The sequence below is a fragment of the Mus caroli genome, unplaced genomic scaffold (assembly GCF_978045245.1).
Source record: "Mus caroli unplaced genomic scaffold, Mus_caroli_1 scaffold_6, whole genome shotgun sequence".
NCBI lineage: Eukaryota > Metazoa > Chordata > Mammalia > Rodentia > Muridae > Mus > Mus caroli.
This window is the reverse complement of record NW_028227261.1, coordinates 90,457,892-90,478,698: the sequence shown is the minus strand read 5'-3', so window position 1 is coordinate 90,478,698 and position 20,807 is coordinate 90,457,892. Positions and strand designations below refer to the sequence as shown.

The window sequence follows — 20,807 nt, the reverse complement described above, 5'->3', positions numbered from 1 at the left end:
GAGCCATCTCTCTAGCCCCCTGAGACAAATCCAAAGGATTTTCCAAAGCACTACAGGCATTCTCTAGTTTAGTCATTCATTCATTCATTCATTCATTCATTCATTCAACAAATACTTGTCAAAAGTCTCCCAGTGTTTCTAGTACTCCTCCCCCCATTCTGCCCTCTTCTCTCTCTCTCTCTCTCTCTCTCTCTCTCTCTCTCTCTCTCTCTCTCTCTACCTTTTCTCTCTCTCCTCCCTTTTCCTCTCTACATTCACAATATCCCTTTCTGCTTAAAGTGGAATATATTCCATTATAAATCTCATCAGGCTACTACACCGGAGGTAGGATGGCAGAGTGATCATTTGGTCTTGCTGTAGACTTCAAATTCTGCACAATCACTTGCTCACCACCCAATGTAAAGCCCTCAAGGAACCCTAAGTAAATGGACGTAATGGAAACAAAAAGCTCCATTTGTTTTATTGTTCTGTTGCTGCTGTCTTTGTTTTTCCTGGCCGTACATTTGTATTCCATTCCTTACCCTGTTCTCTTTGGTGCTTGAGGCAGAGGGAGTGAGGAAAAGAGAGAGAATTCCCCAGACAAAACACTGGCAGATGGAGTGAAGGGGCTCCCCTAGGACACTAGTAGCAAGAGAAACGGAATTGCAGAGTCCAAGGATGTTATTTTTAAAAGAGACTAACAATAGCTTTGTCAGCATAATGTTGGAGAGGAAACGAGACATACTCATATTCTCTCTCTCTCTCTCTCTCTTTCCTTCTCACTCCTTCCCTCTCTCCATTCATTCATTTTTGCTCCCCTTTCTATTCTCTCCAATCCTCTTCCTTTCTCTTTAAAACTATTACATTGCATTTATTTATTTATTTATTTATTTATTTAAAGTAATAAAAAGGGGTGCCAGCTTGCATATGTTTCAGAAGTTTGGTGCAGCTTGGAGAAGTGAGTTCTCTCCTTCCACCACATGCGTCTCAAGTATTGAATTCAGGTTATCAGGCTTGGTGTCAAGTAGCTTTTCCTACTCACCCATCTTTCCAGTCTGAACCTGTCTTCTTTCAAATGATAGCTCCTCTCTGTCATTTGAGGTTTGGGGCCTATCTATTGACTTACTGTTTAGCTATGTAACTCTTCTCCTGCTCCTGTCTGTCTATACCTCCTTCCACTCTCAAATTCTAGTTCAAATCAAACAGATTTATTGCAACCTAAATCTAAACATAAAGAAGTAAACCTTAAAAAGAACATACTTTTATCCAATTTCTTGCTACTCTGAGCGTGCCCTTTGCCTTGGGAAATGAATTAAATTATCTTAGAAGGTAGGTATTACATAATCTTAACATAATTTCTCCCCATCTCCCTGCACATTGTAAGAAGAGTAAGTTGGTACCAAAGTTAACCAACCTCACAATCTTATCCTTAGGAGATCATGTTTTATCATTCTCTAAATAATGAATAGAAACAACTCTCTGCGAAGCATAAAGAGACAGAGGCTAGGCATAAGGGTTCCAGTTCTCACCCTCAGAGCAGCTGTCTCTATGGCCGAGAACTGGACTGTATAACTTCCTGCAGTTCCCTTTACTGGACTTCGATTTAGGGCAGATTACCCTTTGGTTGGACTTAAAGTTTTATTGTATCTGAATTGGCTACCGTCCCCGGTGACTGTGAGACTGTGGTAAGTGCTGACCTTGCCTTCTTTCCATGTTGAAAGTATCTGACATACTGGTCACTGGAGCTCTCTGCTGGCTTACACCCATCATGCAATAATTGAATTATAATGAATTGACTTACTCTGGCACATTTGATAGTATTTTACTACGTAGACTGTTTGTAGGAATAAACAAAGAATTTTGGAACTTGGAAAAGGCTCAACATTCTGCTGCTCCTGAATTCAATAACTCCCTTTACAGATAACAACATAAAAATTCAAGTCCTTTTCCCTCATGACCCTAGCTTTTCTCTAGAAGGTAGAATATTTGAAAGTACTTCAAGTAAGTATTGATTTCACAAGCTGGTTTAAATTCAGCCACTTAGAAAGGAATTGACCCTTTAGAAGAATTGCATATTTTCTTGTCATGAGTATTTTAGGATGTATAAGGCATATTTATGTTCCTTTCCAGTGGGGATATTGTCCTTACTGAGACAATTAGAATCACATTAGAGGAGGGGGGACAGGATTAAGAGGCAAAACTATCTTTTATAGTTATAAGCGGTGCAAGGGACAGAGAAGAAACCAATACTTTTTACTTGAAATTTAGTACCTTCTCCAGAGTTCTGCACCAGTCAATATTAGATGGATGACCTAGATCAAACCATAAATTCACAGGAATCCAGAGATGTTAATAAAATAGGCACCTTGTACGGAGGGGCTGCTTAGTTGTGCCTCACAGCACTAGAGAGTGGTAGAGCAGAATGGACACTAGTTTTAAAAAATGACAGGATGATCTTTTAGGGAGATCCACTTTGCCTCTCCCTGAATTGCTCTCTATTGAATACATAGGTCAGTTCTTCTTTGATGGGATCCTCTTCATGATTACTCTGATGCTTGTCCTTACAGCCAAAAGAGCATTGGTGCAACCAGCCACAGTTTTTAATGACACCCATAAACAAAGCAACAAATCAAAACAAGGATTTCAAAAAAGGCTGGTGCTTGATCACTTGGCATCTCCATGAGACACTGAAGACTATCATCTAAGACTGCAGGGGCATTAGACTGGGTGCTTTGAGTCTCCATAGTCTATTGCTATCTGTTTTGCTCCAATGACTGATTCCAGAGAAGAAAAGAGACTATTTAATAAAACACAGTTTAGTTGCTGAGCTGAGAATAAAGTTGGTTTGTTCTTTATGCAAAACTGAAATCTTCCTTGGAGTTAAATAAACCCAGGTTGCAAGCTTAAAATCCTATGGTGTTAGGAAACATGCTTAGGACTTGCAAAGTGAACTGGCACTTAAAAATTGTGTGACTTGGGCACCTATTAAAGACATGCGGCATCTCAGTTTCTGTATCTAGAATATTTCAGTTGTAAATAAAATGCTTCCGTCATCACATTGTGATTGAGCCTCACTCAAGAGGAGTGGAAATGTATGAATTTGGTTGCAGGTAGGGCAACAGACCCACACAGATGAGTTCTGCTTTCCCAGCATACTCTAGGTGTGCAGTCAGATGTGTCATCCATAAGCACAAACCTGAGAGAAATTTCTAGAACATTCTCACCTTACATAGAACCCATGGACATTGCACACAGTTTCCACCCCCAGCACCACCAAGTGCTGTAGTGTTGTACTTTCTGCTCTCAATTTCTCTGTGTGTGTGTGTCTGTCTGTCTGTCTGCCTGCCTGCCTGCCTGTCTGTCTGTCTGTCTGTAAAAGGAGTCATGCAGCCCTGTGCTTCATTTATTGAGTATCACACCTACCAATTTCAAATAAGTCATTGCGCATGACAAGACTTCTTAGATTCTTTTCCCATTAAGGCTGAAGAGTATCCCAATGTAACTAAAGATCACAGGTTCAAAGAATTTTCTGGTCTGTATGGTCTATTCCACAGCTGCTGCTGAGAGTTAATGCCAGAGAAGAATTCTTTAATTATTGACTCCCTTCCTATGTCCATTTCCCACAGATGAACCCAGCCGGTGCTATTTCCATGATGGGGATGGGATGTGTGAAGAGTTTGAACAAAAAACAAGCATTAAAGACTGTGGTGTCTACACGCCCCAGGGTTTCCTGGATCAGTGGGCATCCAATGCTTCAGTATCTCATCAAGACCAGCAGTGCCCAGGTTGGGTTGTCATTGGGCAGCCAGCGGCATCTCAGGTAAGTTCCTAGCCTTGCAGGGCTCCTGTTGCTGGTTCCCTATATCCCTGTTATGGCTCTCAAGGTGCCCACTTCAAGCACAGTGTCACAGAACATCTCTACCTGAGAGAAACTTTAGCCAACTGTCATATAGCACCTCTTTACTCTCACTGGTTAAGGATAAGGCATATTGTGATGAAGTGGGGGAAGTGCAAAAGTCATGGGAATGATGACTATTCTCCTATGGGCTTCTTGATGATTCGAATATGGGAAAGAACTCGAATTTGAATATACCATTGGAATTCAGTGGGGTTAAGAAAAAATTTATTTGGAAAAACTTAGGGTATTTTGTTTTGTTTTGTTTGCTTGCTTGCTTGCTTTTGTTTTGTGGGGTTTTGGGTGGTTGATTTTGGGGGGAGGGGCAGTGACCCTCAAGTTGTCTGGTTACTGAATTAATAGCAGTTCTACCAAAAACTTGCTGTAAAGTCTTTCCACCATTCTGGGTTCCATTTTTTCTTCCTGGCTCTCATTCCAGTATTTAAAATAGGAGTTTAGCTTGATGTTCTTCAGGGATGTTGCCTCTTCTAAGAAGCTGTGACTAAGTTCATGGTCCCCTAATGCACTATTCATATGACACAGTTCTCCCACAGGGTACTCATAGCCTCGTTGAGGGAGGGAGAGTTTTGGGGACAGAGCTTATGTGATCCTAAGATATCTGTGCTTCCCAGAGCCCCCTTTGCAATTATTAATTATTAATTATTAATTATTAATTATGCAGAAAAACACCTGCCTTCTTCTGAGACTCACATTTCCCAGAGACATAGCTCAGTGCTTCTGACTGCCCTGCAAGGTGGCCATTTTTGAACCTAGTCTTCCTTTCGGCCCTGCAGATGAGCTGTGATTCTCAGTCATCCTTCTGATACTGCTTCTTTATTTCAAGTGTGTTGGAGTCCAGCTGGCATTTTGATGAATGGGAATTGGGACTTTGAGCTAGGGTCCACTGAGAGTTATTGAATGTGCTGTAAAGTCGCACCTCTCATATCCTCAGCTTCATTTCTATTTGATCATCTCTTCATCTCTCCTACCTATGTTCACATTATTCAAATTTGTATTTACTCATTTGCATCTATGAGTGTACGTTCTTAGGAAAATGGAAAGTGTGAGTTACCCAGGATCCCCAGGTGCCTCTCCTATGCAGTGTCTGTCTGGCCATGAATGGGTCAGCATTCCTCTTGTTTCCGTGCTACATCAGCACTGTTTGGGCTCACCTGCATGGTCATAGCTTCATAGAGAACTTCAGAAATTTTATCTGTGTACCTTATTACTTCCCACAGTGGGTTACTGGGGGTTTGAAAGTAGACTGTGGTGTCATTCATCTTTTCTCCTCCTCAAAGAACAGCATCTAGAGAACACTGGGTGCCAAGACTGCCAGGCTTTGTTTCTACTGTAAATATGCATGTGCTTATGCACACATACACACACCTGCCTACAAATGACAACAAGAGATGTCCAGCCATTGTTTCTCCACCACATCAAACATGCAGGAGTTCCAAAAATCACCTAATACCCCATTCCTAGAGATGCTTAAAAAACAACATTCAAATGAAATAATTATTAACGCTTTAGAAACCTTTCATACACAGGAATAATGGGAGCAACTGTGCTTAAAAATTGCCCAGATTATTGCTAATAATGTGATCAAAAATTTTCCCAGTCTCCTTATTTTGAAAAAAACAAGCAACAAACACCCCCCCCCCCCGCAAAAAAAAAAAAAAAACCCAAACCTTTCATGGGACAATTAATCCAATCTTGTAGGGAGAAGTCTGCCAGGAATTATGGCTGATTTATTCTTCTTAAACAAAAATCCAATTTAAAAAATCATTATAAATACTAGCTCTTCAATCTATAAAGAGGAGGGGAGGAAACAAAATCATCTTACAGAATTATCCATTGTTACCAAATTTATTTTAATGAAATCAACTAGATTCCATTACTCTGAGCTTGGGTATAATCTTTGTTACAAGGAGAATTAACTGTAACTAAAGTTGCCATTATGAGATCAGCTCACCATAGTCTATGGGGTCAGTTTGTGCAGGCTGGGTTCAGAACCAGGAAAACAAAGGCCTAGGGGGCGGGCACAGAACAATAGTGTCCCATTTCCTCTACTTGAAAGCAAATGTGCCTACTGCACATATGCATATGTGATCATGCACACAGGTACATCCATGTGCGACAGTACAACACAAAGTCGGCTTCCTTCGGGGCAGGCATTATTCCTGAAGTGAAAGTATTGCCCCCTTCTGACACCAGGGGAGAAGGAGATAGGACTGTGTCCATCATTGCCTTGAACAGTGGTGAGAGAAGCCCAGTGGTTAATTTTCACCCTGTCAGGGCCTCTAGTGAAGATGTTGTCGGTGAGCACAGAGGAGCTAGAAGGTTCTAGAAAGTAGAATTGAAGAATAAGATTGGAAGGGGTATCCTGGGTCCCTCACCTTCCCTCAACTTGTTCCTTCTCCAACTTCTCTTTCTCTCCCCTCTCTTCATTTGCTTCCTCTTCTTCTTTTCTCCTATCACCTCCTTCTTCTTTCCCTTTATCCTCCACCCACATGTGCATATATGAATAGGCCCATAGGAGCTCATTCCAGACACTATCAGAATCAAATATAGGAGAACAGAATGAAAGGAACCAGGCACTTCTGAATTTCACTACCCACCATGCTCAACACCATACACACACACACACACACACACACACACACACACACACACACAGCCGATTGCCTTCTTCAGGGTAAACACTCTATTGTCTATCTTGGAGCCCTGCAGGAAGGGCTGTAGTCTCCCCAGTCATGTGAAGAATCTTGTCTTACTCTTGTCTTAGAGTTAGATCTTATAAGATGGCAATGGGAGCCTAGAAATATGTGGACACATCCAAATTTTGGAGTTACTGGATTCCAGGAAAACATGCAGAGTTTTTGATGGCATGTGTTAGGGTCTCCCCTACACAGAGTCACCGTCTCTGGAACTGAGGCTTCCCCCACTCTCTGCCACACACTGACTCTCTTCTGCAATCTTTTGGTCTTTACCAGGGCAAGCTTGGCCTGAGGAATTATGAAACTGTCCAGCCATTCCTATATCTCCTTTACAATCCAGTTTACTTCATTCTCTTCAAGCCTTTCTGTAGTAATATAAAAATGGTAAAAACTCAGCTGTTTGCTGGAACTATGTACCTATCTCTTTGTCTATGATTTAACCCACAGAGGTTTAAGACCCCATCTCTAACCTCAGCAGTGTTTAAAAAAAAGTGTGAGAACTCTCTCCAAATTATAGCTGCATTATAATAAGGCTTCAGGCACTTGTGACTAGTGAGAATGATGGACACACTTTGTGTTAAGTGAGCTTAGAATGCCAGTCTAAACTTGAGCTTTGATTTTGCATAACCCTGCCACTTCTAATGATTTCCAGTCTCTCTCCCTCATTCTCCTTCAACAACTTTCCCAAATTTGGTTACAGTAAAGCTACCCATGACTGCTGAGTCTTGTATCCAAATGTTATCAGACATATCAAAGCTTCCTGGTTGTGCAAATTGGGCTGAATATCCTATAATGAGAGACATTCCTTGGATATTTGGGCTATGCACCTTCTTGACCCAGCTGGAATCAAGAAGTTCCTGTAAGTGAACAAAAATGGAAATGAAGAAAGAGAATCCAGTTATCTCTCTTCTGGGAACCTCAGAAATGGTTCAGTTTGGTTTGCTTTAAGTGCTTGCAAAGATCTTGTCTGGTTCATACTTTGCTTCCATGCCTCACATTTCTCCAATAGTTTACACCAAAGACTGCCAAAACACAAAGTCAAGATGTCTCCCTTCTGCCCTCATCTCCAGAGCTTCTCCCTAAGACTATTTCCTCCTGTGTAAACAGGCAGCCCCTCTTTACCATGGATTAAAGAAGAGATGGAGATGCTAAGAGGAGCTAGAATCCTCAGTGTTCTCATAGGGATTGTAGACCATCAGTCAACCAACCTGTTTATTAGGTTAAGCTTTTTAGGGTCAAACTTACCCTGACCATTTCTAGGCTAGGGGTTTAAGAAGCAATGTAAAGCAAACCTCTTCTAAGAATAAATGAGAAGTGAGAGACCTATCCGCACTGAAGCAAGGGTTGTAATACAGTAAGCTCTTTCCATTCTGGAGCTTTCTGGACAGTTCAGGCTAGGTTGCTGGTTCTATGGAGATTCCTGCATTAGAGAGCACCTTCGCTTCTTTATTTGTAACTAGTTTTGATTGTGTTTGTCATTAACCTTTTGGGGAGTTTTGCAACTTCATTCTGAGTTGCTATCATCTGATCCTTGACATGCTCATCTATCTTCTTCCTTCCTTCCTTCCTTCCTTCCTCCCTTCCTTCCTTCCTTCCTTCCTTCCTTCCTTCCTTCCTTCCTTCCTTCCTTCCTTCCTTCCTTCCCTCCTTCCTTCCTTCCTCCTCCTCCTCCTCCTCCTCCTCCTCCTCCTCCTCCTCCTCCTCCTCCTCCTCCTTCTTCTTCTTCTTCTTCTTCTTCTTCTTCTTCTTCTTCTTCTTCTCTCTCTCTCTCTCTCTCTCTCTCTCTCTCTCTCTCTCTCTCTCTCTCTCTCTCTCTCTCTCTCCTTCTTCCTTTTCCTTCCTCCATTAAAATACAAGCTATGCCAGGTTTAATGCTAGAGCAAACACTTACGTGTTTGGTTTAAAGAAAGGTAGAGAGGTATATTTGTAGTCTGTGTCAATGAGTGAGAAGGGAGAACATACACAATAATGATAATTAAAAAAATGGGGAATCACAATTTTGGCATCTAAAGTCAAATAGATGCAGATTTGGCTTTGCTCTTCTAACTCCTGTTTCTGGAAGCACTTGGCAAGCTATTCCTCCAGGAAGCTCAGTGTACCTCTTTGGAAAATGGAAATGGTATCTGCCTTGTGGAGATTAAGCATGCAGAGTAAACTGAGAACACTGGATTTTTAAACTTAACTGGCAGTACCAGTGTCAGTGACCTGTCTCCTGCATGTTAGGTTCCACTATACACTCTCACCCAGAGCTGACCACAGTGACCCATACAGGAGATACAATTGGTCACATTCTACCCACTTAAGCATAGTCGTATCACCAAACATGTATTGTTCACCCAGGACTGTGGTAGGCATGATGGAAATCTTTAAGAAAGCCCAGGTCCTCTTGCTGCTCTCAGAGAGCTTATTGTTACACCCAAGGGGTGTGTACACCTGGAAACAGTAGTCAGAGATCTTGGGATATAAACTCCAGAGAAAATTCCCCAGGGAAGAAAACACACAGTTGTTAGCCTACTCAGCCAGCTGGGATGACAGCCAGCTCGCTGCATGGAAAAGTCCTTTGCCCACTTTCAGAATGTTTAGGATAAGTCATAGAAATTATGTTTACCAAGTTCCCTTGGGCTCTGCACCAAATTTTTTGACTCTTACTTAAGCTACTACAGAAACAGGATTAATGGTCTCTATTCATGGATAGGCACACTAAGACTTTGGACTCAGATCTGGAAAGGGCCAAATTGGGACACTGGTCATTGCATTGAGGTAGGAAGCCAGGTGCAGAGCAAGCAGCCCACATCTGCTTCCAACGTTGATGTGGGAAAATGGTCACATGAATGGATGCTGTCTGTGTCATCTTGTCTGTTCTATGCATTTTTAAGAATACCAAGAAAGTGGGGAGATATCTTGCAATACCTCAAATACCACTCCACTGTTCTAGCTTGCTGCCAAGATATCTAACCTTGGCCTCCATATTTTTTTCATAACTACCTTATTATAATATTATAATATTATATTATATTATATATATATTATATATATAATATAATATATATATATTATATTATACAGAAAATATGGTACATATTTTCTGTATGTTTTATAATATTATTTTAATATTATAAAATAATTATTAATATAATATAATAATAATTATTAATATAATATAATTATAAATAATATTAATATAATTTATAATATTATAATATTATAATATTATAATAACTACCTTATTATTGTACATGGCGATATGTTTCACGAAGACATTTCCATTCTCAAACTTCATTTAATTTGATTGTATTCACACCCCGAGCTTGTAACTTTCTCCTCCCTCCTTCTGGTTATTTCCTGTGTCAGGTTAATCCTCTTCTATCTTTCTTGTAACTTAGTATAATTTTTTTTAATTAGATGTTTTCTTTATTTACATTTCAAATGTTATCCCCTTTCCTAGTTTCCCCTCTGAAAATCCCCTTTCCCCTTCCCCCGCCCCCTGCTCCTCAACCCACCCACTCCTGCTTCCTGGCCGTGGTATTCCCCTATACTGGGGCACAGAATCTTCCCAAGACCAAGGGCCTCTCTCCTCCCATTGATGACTGACTAGGCCATTTTCTACTACATATGCAGACAGAGTCATGAGTCCCACCATGTGTTTTCTTTGGTTGGTGGTTTAGTCCCAGGGAACTCTGGGCATACTGGTTAGTTCATATTGTTGTTCCACCTTTGGGGCTACAAACCCCTTCAGTTCCTTGGGTACTTTCTCTAGCTCCTCCATTGAGGACCCTGTGCTCCATCCAATGGATGGCTGTAAGTAACCACTTCTGTATTTGTCAGGCACTGGCAGAGCCTTTCAGGAGACAGCTTTATCAGGCTCCTGTCAGCAAGCTCTTGTTGGCATCCTCAAGAGTGTCTGGTTTTGGTGGTTGTTTATGGGATGGGTCCCCAGGTGGAACAGTCTATGGGTGGTAATTTCTTCAGTCTCTGCTCCAAACTTTGTCTCTGTAACTCCTTCCATGGGTATTTTGTTCCCCCTTCTAAGAAAGAACAAAGTATACACATTTTGGTCTTTCTTCTTCTTGAGTTTCATGTGCTTTGCAAATTGTATCTTGGGTATTCTGAGCTTCTGGGCTAATATCCACTTCTCAGTGAGTGCATATCATGTGTGTTCTTTTGTGATTGGGTTACCTCACTTAGGATGATATCCTGTAGATCCATCTATTTGTCTAGGAATTTCATAAATTCATTGTTTTTAACAGTTGCATAGCACTCCATTGTGCAAATGTACCATATTTTCTGTATCTATTCCTCTGTTGAGGGACATCTGGGATGGCTCTGCAGTTAAGAGCACTGACTTCTCTCCCAAAGGTCCTGATTTCAAATCCCAGCAACCATACAGTGGCTCAAAACCATCCATCATGAGATCTGAAGCCCTCTTCTGTGGTGTCTGAAGATAGCTACAGTGTGCTTACATATAATAAACAAATAAATCTTTTTAAAAACTTAGTATAATCTTACACCACACACACACATATACACAGAACTATGTAGTATTCATTTTTGAGAGGGAACATTCAATATTTATTCTCCCAACTCTAACTGATCTGTCTAAATGTGTTTGAGAGAGAACATTCAATATTTTTTCTCCCAAGTCTAACTGATCTGTCTAAATGTGTTTAGCTCTACTTCTATCTACTTTCCTATAAGCATCATACATAATGTTCGTCAACAAACATAATGTTTGTATTTATAGCTGAAGGAAACACCATTATGTGTGTACCCAACTTTCAACCTTTATTATTTTAGTCTCAGAAAACACAGACACACAGACACACACACACGTGTGTGTGTGTGTGTGCGCGTGCGCGTGTGCGTGTGCGTGTGCGTGTGCATGTGCATGTGTGTTTGTAAAAGAAAAACGTTGCTGAGCTACACTTTAAGTCAGACAAATTGATGGTCAGGACAAGGCATAGATATGGAGAACATGCTGTCAATAGAGAACAGTGAGGACAAAGACAGTGTAAGAGACAAAGTGAACAACACAGAGAAAGTAAAAACAAACAATCATAAATAAATAAACAGCCAACAATTTTTTAAAAGGCAATGAATTAGGAGGGGTGCATAGAGACACTGAAGATGCTTGGCATTTATTCTTTATTCCGAGGGCTGAGGAAAGCTTTTCTGAGACTTTAAGCAAGAGTCAAACTGGTCAGCTGTTAAGATGGAAAGAACAGCGGTGATGCCACCTAAACACCTTCTGTATGCCAGACCCTATGAAATACATCAAATCCATGCCCTTTCCTGTCATCCTCCTGAACATTACATCTCAATCTGAGGATGTGGAGCCTTAGAGAGAGACATGAATTCCTGGTCTATAGCTCTCTCCTTTGTTTTCTTCTATCTACCCCACTACAGGTGTTAACATGAAAACATCTCCACTCAGAAATCTTGTACTGAGAAGCATTTCCCCAGTGCTACTTATACAATAATATCTGCAAAGAACAAGGAGAAATCTTGGCCTTGTTAGCTAATGCTTGGGAGACAGTTCCAAAGACTGTCTGCCCCTTGCTTGCTTGTCCCTGCCTTCAACCAAAGCATTCAACTCTTCTCATTAGGAAAAGGGGCAGCTTTTGCCAATGGTGGGGAAGGAGAAGGAAAGGGAACATGCTGAAATGCTGGAGCACATGGATTCCAAGTAGTTTCCCCAAAGGCCCAAGGGATCTGCTTTCTCCTGGTGGTTTCTGAATAATTGTTCAAGAGCACATGTGCAAGTCATCTAAGGAGACAGAACAGAAAGTACCGTGGTTTGTTACAGCCTGTCCCACTCATGAGGGGCACCCAAAATTCCCTCCAAAGCAGTACAAAATAGTCTCTGACCTGTCACTCCTCAAACCCATCAAGGGAACCCTTGGACGTGAGAGTCTATTAAACTTTGCAGGGATCTTCCTGGCCTTCCTCCTCACCCCTTCTCTCCATTCTTCACTCATTCGCTTCTTCTACAGATGATGAATATTTGAGTGATGAAAGTTTGAGTCACATATAGTCAATTGGCACCTGCAATTCGATTAAGCCTGGGTACACCGTTTGCTGGTTATGTTACACATGAGGTTACTTCAAGATTGTTTTTCTAATATGTATACAGATAGTGTGCCTGGTTCTGTGTCTGTGCATCATGTACATCACATACCCTAGAACTGGAGGTATCAAAAGTTGTGAGCTGTCATATGGATGCTGGCAATCAAGGTCAACTCCTCCAGAAGAGTGCTCAGTCCCCTTCACGACTCTCTCCAGCCCTAGGATGTAGTTTTTCAGAAATCAGCTTTTCAACTTTGAGCGGCTGGAGACTGAGAGATGCCCCAGGTTTTACCTCCTTTCCTGTTGCTTATGGAATGCTTCTAGTATTCTGATGGAAGGCCCAGTAGTTCTGAGTCGTGACCCCACCCTGTCCAAAGTACCATAGTAAGCAATGGAATGACACGGAGATAAAGAATATAGCCATCGCCCTTAAGGGAGAAGGAATTGGCATGGGATCCTCTACTGAGGTAAAACATACTGTGACAAAGTACTCTAATATATGAAGTCAACCTCAGCAGGTTATACTTTGAGGAGGAAGGGACAGTTGGCAGGATGGTTATCTATGTAATTATTTTTCTTTGTAATTGGGTACTCTAAGAACTGTAAGAATCTGTACTATGGGCACATTGTTATATAAAGAAAGCCTAGGTTTTGCATGGAGAAAGAACTGATGTAATTTTGAGCTATGTGATGCCTAACAAATTACGTTCACCTTTATAAGCCTCAGTTTTTTCCTCATCTGTAAACTGGGCAGGCTCTCCCCATTGTATTATGGTCTTGAGAATGCAATGAACTAGCATACCAAGTACAATGTCTGTGGTTGTCCTTACTGGGTATCCGAATAATTTCAGACCTCAGTCCCTCAAAAGCATTTGATACCAGAGTAAACCAAGTCTGAAGCAGAACATAGTACCGACAGGGAGAAAGTCACAGACAGTAATCCAGTACTTCCAGGCAGGCACTAAGAATGTATTGACTTTTTGAAGACAGTGCCATGTGTAGCCCTGAGGGCCATGCTTGAAGAGTGAGTCTCCATCTCTCAGATGCCAGAGGACTTGACATGAAGACCAAGACCAAGACCAAGCAGAGCTCTGTGGCTTGAGGCTCAGTGCTCTGAGGTCTCTGTGGAGATCAGACCCTTCTCTTGCCAACCTTCTCCATGGCCCATCTAGGGAGATTCTTCGGCCTTTGCTTATGGTCTCCATCCAAACCTGACCCGCCCTCATCCTGTTGCCCTTCTCCACATCACCCTCCTTCAACCTCATCTTCAGGATCAGACACTCCTTCATCACTGCCTTTCATCCAGACTCCTTTCTCACAGGATCCCTTTCTATGCTTTTTTCTGTAAGTGTTTAATATTCTCTCTCTGCACTCCAACTTCCCATCTCTCCTTTCTCTCTTTCTTTCCTTCCTCTTTTCTCTCCCTCCCTCCTTTCTCTTGCCTTCCCTTCTCCTCTCTCTCTCTCTCTCTCTCTCTCTCTCTCTCTCTCTCTCTCTCTTCTTTTGTCCTATTGTTTTGTTTTAAGTGGGGTCACTGGCATGTAGCCAACATGGCCTTTGCTGTATAATTTAGTTTCATGTTCTTTACCCAAGAAACATGTAAAAAATGTAAGCAGCATTCACTCTCTGGGGCTATAATGAACTTGAGAGGCAAGCATCAGTCAAGCTTTGCTGAGCCTGCTGCTTTGCTGGTATTGAATTCTGTCCCCAAACCACATGCTCATTTCTCTACTCTGAAAGTAAACTTTCTCAAGCCAGGCTCGAAGGAGGAGTTTTGGAAAGGAGCAGAGGTTTGGCTGGGCACAGGACTTTGTTTTTGTTTGTGTGAGCACTCCTTTGTTTGTGTTTGTTTTTCAAGGCCCCTAAGCTCCACTCTCTAGCTCCCTCCAAGTCCCGAATTTGAAAAGTCAGTCTTGACGTGCTATTTGTAGAATCAGACCAGAAAGAGCTCCCGAACTTCACTGTCACCACAGTGATAGTTTTCTTAAAACTTAAAAGTCCTCAACTTTTCCTAAGCACCAGCAAACCTAGATACACTTGAACATATTCAATTTTTAGGGAGAAATGGGCTCCAAGGGTCCCATGAAATGTACTGTTACTGAAAGGCATACATCAAAGTTATAGCGTCCTGTTCACCCCCATGCCTTTCCTTAGGTAGACCTATATGTATAGTTGGTGGAAGGGGACATTTAATCAGTGTCTGCAATTTTGACCTTTCTGAAAAAGAGTTTCCCTCTTTTTCAGAGTTGGGGGTGGGGCATGAGCTTGGATGGGGATCTGATTTGTTGATTAATACTGTTGGAAGGAGTGGGAATGCTACCTGGGTGATGCCTGAGTCTGCAGTGCAGCACCTGACAGTAAGAGATGCAGAAGTAAAGCAGCAGAGCAATGCAAGTGAGCGCAGACTAGTACTCGACAAACACCAAGAAGCTAATGTCAGGATTCTGTTGAAGAGAAAACAAAACTGTGACATCATTGAGAGCTCAGAACCAGTGATCTGTCCCCTGGAACTTTTTACTTGGCTAGAAATGCCCTACATTGTCTCTGTTTTATACAGCCATCTTCAACCATCTATGACATCAAGTCATAAAATATGGCTCATGTATTCAAGAAGGCTCTGTTTTCATTTAGTTAAATTTAAGTAGCTTCCTGGAGGCTGTGGGCTACTCTATGGACAAAGCAGGTTTAGAGTAGGTTCATAGTATTGCTACTGTACAGAAAGATCTCTGAGCAATTGAGCCTTGCTGAGCCTCTGTCTCCTCATATGTAAATCGGGATATTTTAGATCATGAAGATTTTTAAACACAGCTCACGCAAAGAGCTTGGCAAGATCCCGGGATGAATTCATCAAATTAAATCATTAGAAATACATAGTGAAATAATTAATCCATTTCCCAGATAGGGAGGGAGAGCTTCGTAAAGTGTCTCACATTTTGTGGCAGAATAGGAGAAGCACTCACTCTTTCTGTGTTTCTGTACTCATTCCCCCTGTGTTCTATCCCAAACCACCTTTCCCCAAGGTTATTTTTTTTAAATCTCTTTTTTTTTTTTTGAATGAGGTATGATGGATTGATCATTTTGTGATAGAAAGCCTTAAACTTTTTGTCTGCACCAGTACTTTTTTTTTTCAATTTTTTTTATTAGATATTTTCTTCATTTACAATTCAAATGCTATCTCAAAAGTCTTTTATACCCTTCCCCCACCCTGCTCTCCAATCCATCTACTCCTGCTTCCTGGCCCTAGAATACCCCTGTATTGGTTCCATAACGATTCCATATAATCTTTGCAAGACCAAGGCCTCTCCTCCCAATGATGGCTGATTAGGCCATCTTCTGCTACATATGCAGCTAGAGACACAAACTCAGGGGTACTGGTTAGTTCATATTGTTGCTCCTCCTATAGGGTTACAGACCCCTTCAGTTCCTTGCGTATTTTCTCTAGCTCCTCCATTGGGGGCCATGTGTTCCATCCAGTTGGTGACTCTGAGCATCCACTTCTGTATTTGCCAGGCACTGGCATACCCTCACAAGAGTCAGCTATATCAGGGTTCTTTCAGCAAAATCTTGCAGGCATATGCAATTGTGTCTGCCTTTGGTGGTTGGTTATGGTATGGATCCCTGAATGGGACAGTCTGTGCATGGTCTTTCCTTCAGTCTCATCTCCAAATTTTGTCTCTGTAACTCCTTAGATGGGTATTTTGGTCTGCACCAGTTCCAATGGGAGGTTTTTTGTGCTTAGAATACATTCTCCTTCATTCATAAGAAAGAGATGGTCTACATCATCACTTTTTTGTAAAGCTGTCTAAGTTGTTTCCCACAGCTGGTAAAATTGGAACCCTTTATAGTATATAGTGCCTGGTGCGGTTGGCATAAACTTTTCTATGTAGCCCAAGGGGCATGTTTTAGGCAGAATGAATGACTTGGGATTCCTGGATAATGCTTGAGACTTTTTAGTTCTATCCAGAGTTTCCAGTACTCCTTCAAATATGTTTTAAGGCTTGGCCATCATTCATGGTCTAGGTCTCTCCATTAACATTGGATTTTTCTACTACAAGAAAAGTGAGCAGCTAAGGATTTGAGCTCTACCTTCTGTCTTTAATTATTTCCAGGGCTTAGCATAGGGTATCCATATTTGGAGAACATTTGGAAAAAAATGACTCTGTATTTATAGAATGTAAGGGCATCTCCTTTGTAACTGGAATGAATCAATAAATTGTATCAGGAAGCACTACGTAAAATGTTTGAGTCAGAATTCTCTGTGAATTTATAGATGGGGAGAGCAGGCTGGGTCTTCTAAATCAGACTGAGCCTGATTTATCTATTATTTAGCAAAGGATGATGATGATGATGATATGAAAATTAGCAAGAATATGCACCTTTATTCTCCTTTATGCCTCCAGAATTGAACCCTGCCTCCAAACCTATATAGCTTTCCTTGGTGATGTTTCCTGAATTCATTGCCGTATGCCCCCACATCTGACAAATCATAAGCTCATGGTAGATGTTGAAGAATTAACATCCCATTTACCAATAATTTAGTGCTCATCCTAGGGAATGGGTAGACTCAGGTTAATGTGTAGTGGGGTGGGGGCTCTAATCAGCTCCTTTGCCCCTAACAATGTGGAGAGATCAAGTGTCAAGAATGCCCCCATGATCGGCTTCCCACAGGGAGTGATGAACACACTAGGTATGTCTTTTCAGCTATCGTTTTTTTTCAGTTAAAAATGATCAACTTTTAACATGGTCTCCAAATAAGAAGCCAAGCACTGGAGGCTGTGAAGGTGAAGGAGTAAGAAACAGAAAAGTGATGAGAGAGGAAGAGGAAGGAACAAGAAAGGAAAAATAGATTATTGAATGTAAATTGAGGAAGTAAAGGAGTGACCACACCACAATAATAAATGGCAGGTGTAATGGCAACACAACTGCAATAAGTTTTTATTAATGACCATGTCAGAATGTGAAGTGCTCTCAGGGTGCCAGTTCTGTATCCTGTACTTCATACTATATGTTCACATTCAAGCATGCCAGTCATCTTATGAATCAGCTTGTAAAGTTTTTACTAGTTTACAGAAGAATAAGTTATGAACCCTTCAGCTGGCCCAAAGGTAAGGCAGGGATGTCTAGAGCTCTTTCCATTTAAAGTTGATGAAGAAAAAATGATATAAAAAGATCAAGCTTGTGTGCTTTCTAATAGATTTCTAATCATGCCTACACCTGTGTGCGTGTGGGAACTTTTTGAATTCCTATGCCAGTTCTTCTGAATAGAAGATCATCTTATTTTGCAGTGGGGAAATACAGACTAAGCAACAGGTTTGAAGTCATCCAAAGCAGAACTTCCAAAACATATAACTTTGACATCAAAACATGTTCAGTTGCCTCTGTCCCATGGAGTAAGAGTCAGGTGTAGGGGGTATGAAATAATTCATATGGAGGGACGCCAAAGCATAATGCCAAGTTGCCACTGCTGTGCACAGATGTGAATTGACCTGTCCAAGGATGACACTCGTGAAGACATATTCATGGAGGTCCCCATTATTCAGAGACCTTTGCTAATACCCTGGTAGATAGGAAAGTCAGGAATGGCCACTTGGTACCTTGGGAGTCTTGCTGATCACACCTATTATCTCTAGTTCTGGAATCTGGCATACCAGGCCAGAGAGCCATGCTATCTAATTTTCTCCTCAAGACTGAGATCCTTGTTCAAACTGGAAGGTCACAAGGGCTCTGTCAACAACTACAACAACTCTGTCCTCTGCCCCATGCATATGTCCCTGAAACAAATCCTTGGAATCTCTGTCCAGGAGAGAAGATACAGCAGACAGCCCAGGAAGGTGCTCTGTCTCTTCGTAGGGAACAAAGAGAAAAGAGGCACACACGCAGCAGCTACAGCAGGACATCAGAGAACACACATGCTCAATAGGAAGCAATGGAGGAACAAATGTATGCAGCCTGGCTATGTTGGCATATTGCAAGAGTCCTCTACAAACATTGTGACTTATACATCTTCCTGAATACATTTTGTTCCACCCAGAGCTTAATTAGCAAAGCTGGAGAAGGCAGTGCGACAAAAAACAAAAACAACTTGGTGACTCCCAGTTTTATGAACTTGAGAAAATTGTGTTCCTTTAATGACACATGTTTTTAAGTGAAAAATCACTCTTGTGACCTTTCTGAACAATCTGGTGTGGTCAAGAATACCATTAACCACTGCTCAGTTCTTCCTGACTAAGCGTTTAAGTGTCTATAGCTTTAGTGTGGTCATCGATTTCCTGATTAACCCACGAACAACCCAGGCTTTTCAGGGAAAGGTAAAGAGGAGATTGGAGTGATCTGATGACCTATCATCCCCTTCCCCCTAATCTTTGTGCTTGGTGGTGAGGATTTCTCACTGCGAAACTTTGATCTAGGATTAGCTATGTCTCCCAATTTTGCTCCAGGGTCAATGAGATCATTTTTTGTTTTCAAATTAGAGTTAACTGTATTTGTAATTTTAACCTTTGTATCTAAATCTTAAACAGCAGTTTTCTAGTACCAGAATGTGATCAAAAGATACTCTTTAATCTTGTTCCAGAAAAATGGTTTCCTGCGCTATGGTCTGAAAATAGAATTTTCTCAATGCCTTCTTTTTCTGGAACTAGCAACATCTCAAGGCTCTGAAAGGAAATCCACTATAATGCTGGATTCTTACCTAGAACAGGTGATGTCTTGGGATATCCACCTACTGCTAGCTATAGCATCTATTTTTCCTTTCTAATATCTAGGGTCCATTCTGGTTAAAGTAAACAGAGACCATGTGATCTGATGCAATCAGTATACTGATGTTTTATCCATTTATGCAATATATACCAGTCATGTATCATGATGTAGAATTTCTGAAATTTGCTTTTTCTATGAACATAAAAGAAGACAGATCAGAAAAATTAGCATTTTTTTCAAAAATATTATGTTGGGAGCTGTATACAGAATAAGGCACAGCCTCTTGACCTTCCTCCTTCATGCTTATGCAACTGACAACATCTGGAAAACTGGTTTTGTCATGGCTCAGCTGTGGCTCAGGTTTTCCCCTTCTCAAACCTTTTTTATCTCTAGAGTCTACTTGACACAGAGAATTTACACTTCAGATCTGGCTTCAGGCATAGTTCATTTCAGTCCCTTACTTGTCCCTGCCCATCCCTCAGACTACATGAACCTTGAACCCAGAACCAACCTGTTATTCTGTACATGCCAACTCACTTAATTCTTTACTATAATCATTCCATGGGTTTAGGAGTCACTTATTAGAAAGAGGTGTGGGGATTCTCTATTGTTATTTTCCTCTGGGGTTTATTTTCTCACATATACCATGGGAATAAAGATATTAGCACGTAATAAGAGCTAAGCAAGTGTTAGCTGAATAAGTAAATTAATGAGAGAAAAAGAATAAATATAGGAGAAAGGTTTTATTTTCAGCACAAGAGAGGGGAAACTGATTCTTCCAAAAGAAACCTGGGATACCTGGGGACCCATAGCATTCCCCCTCTCTCCTAGGAACACAGGGGAGTCCCTCCCCTTACTGTCCTTATTCTTCCGGCATCTTACTCCTGAAAGTGGCACATGAGCCTTGGACTCACCTACCAATCATCTTGCTGGAGATCCTGTGCTCTACTGTGGGAGAGCACATGAACTGAAGAGCAGTCTCCAGATGTTAGCAGTTTCTGCGCTTTTTTTTCCTTCCTTTTCAACAACAACAATAATAATTAAAGCAAACACAGGCCTTGTCCCCCATCTGCACCCCTGAAATTAGAAACAGGTGGGCCCAAATGCACAAGTATAGCCCAGTCACTTACCCTTAGGAAGACCTATCTGCCTTGTACTGAGTCACCCAGCCATACCAGCTGCTTTATGAACTGGGTCAGGGGCTCCAGTAAGAGATCATGGTCATGCCACAAGACGCTCCAGAGCTGGGCTTTCCCTCTCCCCACCTCCCACTCTGCGGAAGCCTTGGCCTCTAGCTTAAATGGATGTATTTTGGAGAACTAGGTGGTTTAAGAGATTAGTAATGAGATCCTGAGTCTTTCAGTACTGGGTCAGGAGTTCAGAGGCAGGCCTGGGTGACTGGTGAATGGCATAATTAGGAGCCAGGGGCAGCCTGTGAGGGCCTCTGTGAAATGAGC

At 41.5% G+C, this 20,807-nt stretch overlaps 1 protein-coding gene across 2 annotated transcripts in view; it reads left to right on the top strand.

Annotated features, from left to right (window-relative positions):
* The window catches only part of Pappa (pappalysin 1), a 242,584-nt gene that overhangs the window by 147,547 nt on the left and 74,230 nt on the right, over positions 1 to 20,807 (top strand). For both annotated transcript variants that reach the window (XM_021160402.2, XM_085839245.1), the window contains one exon: positions 3,606 to 3,799. In XM_021160402.2, the coding sequence (XP_021016061.1) occupies positions 3,606 to 3,799 (194 nt within the window). The remainder of the gene's footprint in view (positions 1 to 3,605; positions 3,800 to 20,807) is intronic.